Source organism: Colias eurytheme, chromosome 4 (genome assembly GCF_061535395.1).
Source record: "Colias eurytheme isolate Ceu_HAF_F1 chromosome 4, ilColEury1 Martin Lab GWU primary, whole genome shotgun sequence".
Classification (NCBI taxonomy): Eukaryota; Metazoa; Arthropoda; class Insecta; order Lepidoptera; family Pieridae; genus Colias; species Colias eurytheme.
Window position 1 is genome coordinate 2196080 of NC_142983.1, and position 12709 is coordinate 2208788.

A 12709-nucleotide genomic window follows, 5' to 3' on the forward strand; every position below is an offset into this window, starting at 1 on the left:
GGTTTTCGAATGTTGAGCTGAAAAATTTATGTTGAAGGAACTTGATTAGTTTTATGTTTTTGAACTTGATTAGAGTTAACGATCGGATATGTAAGGCAGGATGAATAAAATAAAAACCTAAATTACGCTTCTTGATACTTCCTCATAAAAAATGTAATATTATAGACTGGGGTAGAAGCCTTTGAAAATATGTTATTCTTTGAGAAAAAAATCATAGCAATTTATTTCAATTAGTTGCTTAGTAAAATTGTTCTAATGTGCGAAATCCTCTAAAAAAAATATACCTAAATCAGAAATTAAACAGAGAATACAGTAAAATATTAATTCATACACGCACCACTCGTACATAATACATATTATTATGTGAATTTATTTTATCAAATGCATGAAACAAGGAAAGTTATAAATTGCTTAGTTTTTATACATTTGTACGCAATTTCCTTATGGACAACTTCGCATACCAATTATCTTTTTATAGTAAGTTAAAGTATAAGTTAAAATTCTTTACGCATGATCGAATGATGGATTAGCTCGTACGTATGATATAACAATTAATTAAATCCAATTTCCATAAATTAAAAATGCCATTAAATTAAGAACAGTTACTTAAAAAGAACAATAATAAAGTATAGATATTAAAAAACGAAGGCCGGTTTCAAAACTTACCTACTGATAATGTCCCTGACAGCGTAGGTATTTGACATGATGAATGAATGATGAATAGTACCACATAGTACTTTAACTGACAGATAAGCTGAACAGAATATATCTAGAAGTTTTGAAATCGGCCATTTTTAACTGAACATTCCACTAATTTAGAAACTAAAGACTCAATCTCACTTAAGTTAGCTAAGAACACGGTTTGTACATTAGTACATATGTATATACACGATGTATTATAATATTATAAATAAATAATGATCCTTAATATAGTTAGTTACCAGTGTAAATATATTATGTGCCGGGAAAGTGGAATGGTTAATAAAGACGGAAGTATTATAAGTAATAGATTGGTTATTATAATTTTTATTATAGTATACACTTAAGAAATGGTATCTGCGCGAAAAAAGTGAAACAAAAAACTGTAACAGATAAAAAATTTGGCGGGAATGGAATGTCATCGAATGTAGGTTCTTTTTTGTATTCGTATAAATATTATGAACAAAGTTGGTTTCGGTGGTATTACAGTTTTATTTAATTTCATAGATATTTTTCAAAGTAAAAAATTCTGATTATAAATATTTTATAGAATGGTGATCGTATATAAATTAACTACAAACTACAAACGTGAAATTGATTAAAATTAAGTATCTTAAAATTACCCGATAAACACTTAACTAAGTACTACTCGTATACAGGGTGTCGCAGATTTAATGTATCTAAGAAACATAGTTTTTCATATTATGCTGTTAAAGTTTCAATACATACATGCATACTATGTATGGGACATCCTGTATAAAAGAAATGTTGGTAAGAAAATGCGTAGAGATGCACCCGTTAAAAACTTAGGTTTTTATTACAATATATGTAGTACCTTAGCAGTACAAGTTATCACATTTAGCTTTAGGTTATTTAATTGTAAATTTATAAATACAGCCACTTAAGAGATAATCTACTATTTTAATTTTATCGATTTTATTTTATTTTTTACAAAAATGTTACAATTTTGTTTGTTTTACAATTTATTTATGTTTACCGTCCGTTATTTTTAAGTTAAAACTATTTTAATGTATTGTGTCCGTTTTTATGCTTTTATTAAGATATTATTTGTTATTTTAAGGACCACTGCCAATTCGGAATATAAAATAAATGTATCTATTCCATTACAATTTATGAAAATATTTTGTACAAATGACATTATTAAATAACTATTTCTGACTATTGTAAAGTACTTTTTTTAATTGTATAAGAATTTTGTTTGTATTATAAAAATTATTGTTGCGTTTTGAAATGATTATTTTATTACAAAGTTTATTTTGAATTGTGTATTTAGTCGTTATATTATTTAGTTACTTACTCATATCTATTGTTACATTCCCAAATACTATAAGTGTATAATCAATAGATAGATATTAAAATTGATAATTATAATTTGTAATTTTATGACGTTAGTATATTACAAAATGCAATATCATGAATGTATTCATACGCTTTGCTTTTAAAACGCCTGGCAAAAAATGTGTATCATATTTGATTATTGCAAAATGTATTCTTGTAGGCGTACAAAAATCTCAAAAAATCTCAGATTTGTAACAAAAATTCTGAAATGGCAACTCGAAACCCTAGTCAGGTTTTATGTTAAATTACTTTTTATATAATTTGTTCAACAAGCGAAGGGGTGATTTTATTTTAGTGAGAAAAGTATGTTACTTCGAAAATAAATGATTATTGATTGAATTTATATTTTGTTTTATTACACACTGTCACCTTTTCTGTTAAAACTGAATACTGAATGGGATAAAAACAACAACAAGAAAGATTGGATTATTTCATTTTATTTACCATAATTTTAGATGAATCTATACACATACAACCTTCATAAGTTAGTTAGTTAGTAACCAGTTGAAAATTTATTTACTAAGTACATATCATTTTCTACAAGTAATAAATAAAATTCATCCTATTGTAGGGGTAAAGTCACCAGTAGTTGACCATGTACCTGTAGTTGACCGCTAATGCACATAAACCGTTATAATAAGAATTCGCGGCAATTTTAAAAACTCATTCGTTAATAAGTAGTTAGTGCTGCTATCTGGTCAAATAGGCGCGTAAATTGCGCATCCATATCTGTTGGTCCGGGAGCCAGCAGCAGATTTTATGACCAAGTTCCTCTCAAGCGGTAATTAGTAAAAATATGCATCAAAGTATAGTATTATGAAGCCTCGTGAACGTCAGCTGGAGCTCGGTTGGGGGAAGAGCGGTTGTAGCCTCCCGTATCAGCTGACGGTTTTTCCACCAAGATACAGCCAGCTGACATATATATTTATCCACAGTTACATATAAGCTATCATCAGGTAAATTTTTGTTTGAGAAGAAATAACGGAAAATAAATTTTTCTTTAAATTTAACTTTCATGTTCGAGACACCAGCTGACGTATAATACACCATGTTGTAACCAGCTGACTATTTTTTTTCGTTGAGATATTGGGTTAGCTACAATTTGACAAATTTTTAGCTGAGAGGAAATGAATGAATGAATGTATTTTTTTTTCCTATGTGCGTGGGAGGCTACAACCGCTCACCCCCCCAACCGAGCGCCAGCTGACGTTCACGAGGCTTTATAATACTATACTCTCATGCGTCTGACGAATTATCTCTTCAGAGGAAATAGTTAACCAAATTTGCACCTGGCTCCCTAACCATGTCAAATATAGTAAATGGTGGTCAGTTGTTTGTTGAGTGACGGACCATTAAATCAATAAATTCGTTTTTGTAATAATATTCGTAGAGATTGAAAAAGTTTGAAGCTGAATACTAGGAACTTTGTCACCTTGTTGACGGTAAGTGTTTTTCGTTTTTTATTCGTTTATGGCTTGGTTTATGGTTTATTTAAATGACAGGGTAATTAAAATTTAAAGATTTGTTGACAAAATTGAGATGTGGGGGTGGTCCAATACTGATTCCGTTTGACTGCGATTTTCTAGTAATTGACCATGGTGGTCCATTACCGAATTACCGTTTGACTATGATTTTCTAGTAATTGACCATGGTGGTCAACTTTTGATTATGTTCTGTATCTTTTAAATATACTGCATATTATAATTAATTAAAATAAACTATTTTATTTACTTTAACAATAGATTGATTTTCTTTAGTTAGTTAGTTAGTTTTGTTTATGGTACGAATTTATGTCTATGATCTATTACTAAAACCAATTTTTATCTTGTAGATGCCTGGGAAAAGGGGCGCATTCCTAAATTATACTGAAGCTGCAATGCTTGTAGCAGTGAACGATGTTCGTCTTCATAAAACACCAATACGAACGGCTGCAAAAAAGTTCGGTGTACCAAGAATAACGCTTACATATAAAGTAAAAGGGAAGTCACCGATGGAACGAAAAATGGGTCCGACATCCATCCTTACACCAGAAGAGGAGCATAAAATATGCGACTGGGTGCAAAAAATGGCAAAAAATGGCATAAAGATGTGCTCGACTATCCCTGGGATGCAGTAGTTGCTCACATAGAGGCTCCCAAGAAGACCAGTTCTACGAGAAATGTATATGATGTTCCAGAGATACATTCCTTGATATGATAAATTTGGCAAAAAGTTTGACGTTTACGCTTTGTGTTTGAAATTCATAAAATTCAAATTATAAAATTTATTTAAAATTATTATTTATTAATAATTAAATAATAATATTATTATTAATTATTAATTATTTATTTATTTAAAATTCATTCATAGAGATAAGTCAGTGTCGTGGAAAAATTACCGTATTTGAATTTTTCAAAAAAATTACAGTTTTAGAAAATTTAGGGTAGTGAAGCAAGCAAAAGCAAGTTTTAAATTAAAATTAAAAAAAAAAACAAATGAAAAGTAAAAAAAAACTTTATTCCATCTCCTTATAATGAAACATAACTTAATAAAACAACATTACATAAACCTTAGGTACAGCTTAAATCACATTTAAACAATGTTACTTAAAATCTAAATATCACACTGGATTTTTAACGTTCTATAAGAATAAATCCTTAGTCAATCATTCAGTCATTGGGTAAACACATAAATTAACTTCATTCATACTAGAGAACTGTTTAAACTATAATATATTATAATTAAATATTGAAATAGATATTATTTTATTCATATAAATATGAAACAATATTCATTTAATAAATCACTTGGACTAAAATATTTCACACAATTATCAGGTATGTGCCAATTTTATTAATCTTTTTCATATAATATAAAAATAAAATTAAATATTTATATAAAAGTAATTTTACCATTGTCGTTATTGTATACAATTTTAATTGCTTCTTTCTTTTATAGAACAAAGTAAATATATTGATTATTAAAGCAATTTAAACATTACCTTTCTCTATTTTTCCTCTATTTTCATAACAACTTTTTAAATGGACGATTAATTTTTCTACAAATTGTATACAGAAGGAACTTTTTTATCATATTCCAAATTAAAATACTACTAGTTCTAATTGAGCAAATATAACAAAGTAAAATAATTTATAATGAATACATCCATCAAAGAAAAATAATTTATATAATTAATCGATCGATCTACCTATCTAATTTTACGTTTAATACGCATTTGTCATTTCGCACAGAAGTGATCCTAATTTTGATATCCATTTCAGCTATACGTCAAAGTTTTATAAAATAAATATTACATACACAATATAGGTACTACACCAAGGTCAAAATAAATAGCTAACAGTTCTCATCCAATTTCTAAACTAATGTGAAACACTCATTTTATTCTTAATAAATCTACCAATAACTTTGATGGCTCTAAAAGCGTAGTTAGGTGATAGTCTCTGTCGCAGAAGATAATAGGCAGCAAGGTTCATAGATAGGAGCATTAGGAAAAGGACTGATATATCCACCCAGTAAGATACTCCAGACATTCCCATTAGCTTCACGAAATACCTGAAAAAGAGAAATTTTCAATTATTCACTAGAATTCACTTTCACTAAAATTGAGTAGGACTTTATTTTATGGAGTCAGGAGAATGCGGACCTAATGTATTTTATATAGATGTATATTAAAAAGTAGTTTTAATTGCCTATGTCAGAAAGTTGTATATAGGTATGTCGTGGCCATATCGTAAATTTGCACATTTCATGATATGACTGGCCATTTCACGAAATGGTCGCATTTCGTGAAATGGCCAACTTAGTTTGGCCACATCATGATGTGGCTTGAGCAGATCAATGATAAGAAATCGTTTCACGATATGGCCAACTAAACGCGCGGTTTTTTCATGAAATGATCAAAATTATTTGATCATATCGTAAAATAGTTACATTAATCATTGGTAGAGGCGCTGCAAGCTCTGTGTTTATGTGATAAGATGGCGATGGAAATGCGACCATTTCGTGAAATGATCGATCATATCATGAAATGAGCAAATCTACGATATGGCCACGACATATATGCTCTGTAGTGAAAAAATTTCGCTTTCACGACTCAGAACGAGGTTTCGCTACAGACTTCATCAATCGTCGTTTTTAACCCTTTTCCTTAACAAACTGGCTACTTATTTGTAGTGGCTCATGGCTCATTTGCGAGCTACGATGATTGTATTTCATCAGCGGAACCTTTGGCTCGTTTGCCAACTCAAGCATGCGAAAAGTAGGTATATTTCCACACAACCAGCTACCATACACACATACTCACTTGACATTCTTATACTCGCAGTAGTCCACATCATCGGGACACACGAGGTCAGCCCTTGGAGCTCCATATATAGCCGCTACAAGTCCCTCAAGCCCATATCGCATGAACGAACAAGCTCGAGCCAGTTTCCATACGATGGGGGGAGGATCGTCTCCATTGCCGATACCGTATACAGAGAGAAGCATTAGTGGTACGGATACTACTGGCCCGACGAACATCGAGTTCTGGAATGGATTAGGAAATTAATAGTATACTGGAATTATGTAACATTAATCGATAATTTAATAATAAAACGTCATTATAATAGAACCGATTTAATAAATCGATCAGTGGAAGAGATGTATATGCATCTGCCCCTTACATGTAAATTCACTTTTTTACATTATAATAAGGTTTATATATATAGAATTACATTTTTATAAAGTGACGACTGGGAATATAATACGTCAGTTCAAGGATAATATTGGTAAGTATACCAGCATTTGACAGAATGCCTAAAAATTTGAAATTATATTTAAAAAGGAACTTTACAAATATGTTAAAGATAAAGAAACAGTCATGAATATTGAATCAAATATTGAAGCTTAAAATTTAGCAATAATTAAAATCGCACTCACCACTATACTCAACGTAGAAGATATAAGCGTGCCCAAAGATTCAGCTATCAAGGCCACCATAATACACGTACTGACAAACATCAAAATTCTAGATAATTCCATGGGTTGTGCAGTCCAAGGGTACACTATAGCCAGATATAGTAAAGAGAAGAATATAGTAGCGGGAGTTCTGGAAACAAACATGGCGGCGAAGTACGGCTTTAGACCATACCATCTGTTGAAGTATTCACGTTTGATTAACATCACTTCGGTGGGGACTGAAAATGAAAATTGTATTAATTAATAGATAGTTTATTGAAAAAGTTGCAGGGAAACTTAAGTAAAGCTTGTTTATGTTAGAAACGTAAAGGTAACGTAATATTATCTTTGAATTGTTAAGAATAAAAGAGATTGATTCACTGTGTTTTTTTCCTTCCTCCTTAAACTCAAAAATCTTTAAAGAAACAAAATCTAGCAAGCAAGCTTCTTCTTTTAGGACTTGAACACTATTCAGAAGTAAAACTTATCCAAACGAAAAAAATATTTAATTCGAATTTGAGATAATATGTTCTTTCAACAAAACCAAACCATCTCAAGTTCAATTTCATTTATTTAAGGATTAAAATGAGAAACTTACAAGCAAGTAAAACCGGCATCATAGGCGTGTACAACATAGCAATAATACAGGCGAAACAGAATCCAAAGTTGTATATCGTCTTCGAGGCGTCAAAACCCATGTTATTGAAAAGAGCTCCTATTATAACTGCTATGAAAATGTGGAGACCGAACCTTAGCCATAAATAGTCCTGAAATTAGAAAAAAAAATTAAAGTATTAAAACGGCAGACAATTTATGAACCTAAATATCGAAAATGTTTTGACTTAATTTCGGTACCATTTTCAATTAAATACAAAACTGAAATAAATAAAAACAATTTTTTTACTAATTATATAATATATTACTTAATTAATTATATTTCAAAATTGAGCCATAAAGGCTTCTTTTCTTACAGTCTACCTTGCTAAATAAGAAATTTCATTTGGTCCTTATTTTTTTATTCCAAAATAAAAACGCACTCAAAAGCTATTTATATACAAGAAACTTATGATTAATCAAATAGATGCGTTTATACAGGTTTTAGCTCACATGTAACACGTTTTATGGATAAAATATACCTACACCATATTAAGTCGATAATTTCATAATAACTCTGCATGGTCTATAATTATTCCACAATTAAATAGCAACAATAAAATCACCATACAAAAGTATAGGGTCAACCGGGGCAAATGCAACTAAAAAATAACAAGTTTCAAGTTTGATCGGTTGCAGTTATCTCCTTTTATATTTGGTCATTTATTTGACCCATTTATTGTTTTTTGTATTTATTCAAGATTATTTTAAACCAATCAAGCAATACAGTAGTCTTATAAATAACTTGTAGTGAGAATATTTCCTAAAGTTGGTAGAAAAAGTTACATTAACCCCTAGTCGGGGGTAAATGCAACTAACTGCCATAGATAGCTCTTCTTCTATTTCATATAAAACAACGAATATAGAATATATTTATGAGATTTCATGTTATTCATAGGATTTTGAACTGTATTACCGCGTAGCAAGGACTAGTTTTCAGAAAAAAACTTATTTTTCTGATTGTGGGGCAAATGCAACTATTTGTTAGAGAATTAGTGTGGGGAATGCAAAAAACTTATTCATCGATATTTTTTTATTATTCTGCGTGTGATTTGTATCGTACTATTGTGTATTAGATACGTTGTATTTTTAGAAGCTAGGGACATAATCGTCAACCGCGGCAGAGCCCTGCGTTCACCGCGGTAAGGGTAATTAAAACGGAAGATTCCCTGGTATTCCGAGTTCGCATACTAACGACTAAACACTCCTTTAGCCACGCAGCCCTTGGCGTATGCTGTTCCACCGTGGCTTGGGTGAATGGATGAAGAAGAGAATCATACAGTAACAGAGTATGTTGAAAAGATAGAAAGTAATATGATATAAGGAGAGAGTTAACTAAAAATGGTTAAAGAGGAAGAAGGAAGAAATACCTTTGGCCTGTGACTGGGTCAAAAGCATTGGTGTACCCTTCTTGGTCAGTCCTTTCACCCTAGACCTGTCCGGCATGAGTAACTCTACCGGCATAGCTCTAGCGCTCATTAAGGCTCACAAGCCCCACCACGACGGCAACGTAAGGATACCACGGGGGGATACGTAGTATATTATTATTAGTCTGTGGTATTAGGGAACTATTGCTACAATAACGTAGCGATCGTAGATGGCGCCGCATTATTTAGAGGAAAAACTCATGTACTTTGATTTACCACTTTAAATCGCAACAAAAAAAAATTACAGTGCCCCTACCTACTAAGTCAATTTTAGTTTTTGGTCAGAACAAATAATATTCTTTGTGTTAAATATTGTTAAAAACGTAAACCAAACAAAATACGTTTATTAGTTAATCAACCGTTTACTAAAAATTACTTGAACAATCACAGAACTATCCTACCTATCGTTTTTAGTTATATTCTTTAACCACGCTTTTTTATCTAATTTGAATTTTACTTATGAACCCGTCTCTGGGTATAATATCGAAGAAATAATCGATGGTTCTTCTTTAATTAATCATAAAGAAAGTATATTTTGACTACCAAGAAGGATACATAATAAAAATATCGACACTGTCACATCACTAGTGTTTTTAGTTTCATACAAAAATATAAGGGGCTATTGTAACTAACCTCACAGTTGCAATAACCCCACAGTGAAATTTTCATGAGGCAATTGTAACTGCATCAATAACACAAAATAGAGTCAACTAACGCACTAAAAATATAAATGAAATAAGCTTAACGGCTTGTGATAATCGTGTCCAGTCAAAAACACCTGCAAAAAATCACTCCTAAACAATTTTTTTGTCTGTAAAACTCGACACCTGTTTTTACGCACACCAACTTCAAAATAGCGGTTTGACACAATGGCCTATCAATCAAATAGTTTTCATCGTAGTGGCACCATCTATTACTTGTAAGATTTATTAGTCGTTGAGTTATTGAATCATAGGTGGCGATATATTACAACAACTCTAATAAATTAGTTATGATAACTAGTTGCCATAGCCCCATAGTTGCATTTGCCCCGGTTGACCCTACTTATAAAATATACACAAGGAAAAATAATAACCTTGATAGCATAATTTACGAACAAGAAATTATTCCATAAAATTATGATGACTTACCCTATTCCTAAATGTTTGGAGTACCATTCGTCTCACTAAAACTTGGAATTGTTGGTATCCAGTGCTTTCGTATTCATAATTATGTTTGGCGACGACTCCACTGTTTAATTGTTCTATATCTACTTCTTGGAGGGGTGCGTCTTCAATGGCGTAATTTCTCCATTTCTGACATCTACCATTTTCAACAGAGGACACCATTTGGTCAACGTGCGGTCCATATTCGCCACTTGATACTTCGATTACTGTAAAAAAATACATGTATCAGAAAAAAAAGCGTGTGTCACAGTCGATATACACGATTCAGAGAAATCAAAATCGTCGCCTTACTCCATGACGTGACGGTATTGCCACGACGCGATCTTGAAATTTTACTCTCAACGCGCCTTAAGAAGTTTCAATTCGAAAAATAATTGAAGTGTTTTATTTTTATGCTGACGGTACACGAAGAGCAATTTTTTTGCAACAACACATTTCACGCAGCGGAAACAGGGGTCACTAACTAGTTATAATTGAGTATGTAAATATGGCAACCACTCATGTTATTTTATTCTGCAGCAATTAATTTAATGTATAAAAATAATTTTTATTTTCCTTAATCCTACTATAACTTTAGAATGATTTCCTACATTCATATTATTTCGCAAATCTTATCGAAACAAAAATTGAATCATCCTTCCTTCATGCTTTTAAAATAGAACAAAATAAAATAGGACTTGGGATTGGATAGAACTCATTAAAATCCCTTGGGTTATACGTTGTCTGACATGGTTGCAACATTTCCTACATAACCAAATACTTACTGAAATCCGCCGGGTTATACGTAGTGGGGCATGGCAGTCCCAACTGCTGCAAGAAGGGCACGACCCCTGCAGAAGTGCCTTGATAGGCACATCGGCCATCAGCGACCACATACACGTGGTCGAACACAGAGAACAGCCGGGCGGAGGGCGTGTGCACAGAACAGACGACCGTCCTGCCGCCCCGGGCCACGCGCTTGAGGAGAGACACGCACGTGGAAGACGCGACGTCGTCCAAACCCCTGTAAGAAAGAAGATCAGATTATGCCACAGTTATAGTTTAGCTTAAATATGGCTGGTTTCTCAACTTCTGGATATGTTCAAAAAGGTTCAAAGAGCTTTATCATTGGTTAAAGCATACCTGAACAAAGAAGCTAGCTCGTCCGCTAATGGGCAGGGCTTAACATCATCTCGAGGATATCCACACAATATTACATATTTTTTTCATTCAAATAGGGAATAAACTCCTCTACCTAAATGTAAATATAAGATTTTTTTTTTAATTTCGTTGCGTGTCATTGTACAAAAGTAAAGGGCTTGGTATGATAATGCTAAAATTAAAGTCTAAGAAAACTGTTCTTGGAAGAGAGACAAGTCACAATAATATAAGCTTCTAAAACAAAAACATAAATTTAACTCACGTAGTAGGTTCATCAAGGAATATCACAGGTGGGTTGTTAACAAGTTCTAGCGCGATGGACAATCGCTTCCTCTCGCCTCCCGATAGCCTCTCAGTTGTCGTGTTTCGCGCCTTGCCCAGTCGTAGCAACTGAATAATTTCATCCACCTAAAACCAAAAGCTAATATTAATTAAATCGTAATATAATAAATCTAAACAGTGAAGGAAAACATCGTGAGAAAACAGACATGCCGAAGAATCAAAAGTTCGACGACATGACAGTTGTGTCATCCGCCAACCCGCACTTTGCCTGGGTGGTGGATTATGGCCTGTACCCTCATAGGAGGCTCGTGTCCCAGCAGTGGGAACATATATGGGCTGATGACGATAATGGACCTTTGGTAGTGGTTAACTCAGGATCTAAGTTCTAAGTGAAAATAGAATACTACTCTAGATATTGGTAGCAGATCTTTTAACATATCTATGTCACATATTTCCATAAAAAGATTGAAAATGCCACTCTTTACACGTTAAATATAGTATTCGTAATTGGTAATTTGGTAAAGCCGATTTGCGAAATGAATATAAATTAAAAATGTTTAGAATTGTTTACTAAGTTCATGAACAGTGACAGACAGACAAAAGGTAAATTTCCACGAGTTTTTGCTAGTAAATTAGTAAATTGCGATAATTTAAACATTTTCAGCGACGTCGTTGCTTGTTTTTCACCTAACGTACTTTCCTGTATACTAATATGAATAATATTTTCTAAATGAATTAATTTTAATGAATTAGTAATACAGTGTTACTATAATAAGTTCATATGTTAAAGAAACTGAACGTATTTACGTACGTATTAACGTATCTATCAACGCACAGCCCAAACCACTGGACGTATCGGGCTGAAATTTGGCATGCAGGTAGATGATAGGATGTAGGTATCCGCTAAGAAAGGATTTCCCGAAATTCTTGCGGGAACGGGGAAAAATGGGGATGCACGTACAAAGTCGTGGGCGGAAGCTAGTAAATTATATGCTAAAACCTTCCTCTTGAATCACTCTATCTATTAAAAAAACCGCATTAAAA

The 12709-nt window shown here is 32.4% G+C and overlaps 1 protein-coding gene across 1 annotated transcript in view; it reads right to left on the reverse strand.

Annotated features, from left to right (window-relative positions):
• Window positions 1-5242: 5242 nt before the first annotated feature.
• Window positions 5243-12709, reverse strand: part of LOC149908759 (ATP-binding cassette sub-family G member 1-like) — a 46424-nt gene continuing 38957 nt past the window's right edge. Inside the window, exons 5-11 of the mRNA XM_090120337.1 lie at window positions 11646-11791; window positions 11008-11246; window positions 10208-10449; window positions 7595-7763; window positions 6979-7235; window positions 6362-6585; window positions 5243-5610 (exon numbers count right to left, since the gene is read on the reverse strand). Coding sequence (XP_089976463.1) covers window positions 5418-5610; window positions 6362-6585; window positions 6979-7235; window positions 7595-7763; window positions 10208-10449; window positions 11008-11246; window positions 11646-11791 — 1470 coding nt within the window. The 3' untranslated portion in view covers window positions 5243-5417. The remainder of the gene's footprint in view (window positions 5611-6361; window positions 6586-6978; window positions 7236-7594; window positions 7764-10207; window positions 10450-11007; window positions 11247-11645; window positions 11792-12709) is intronic.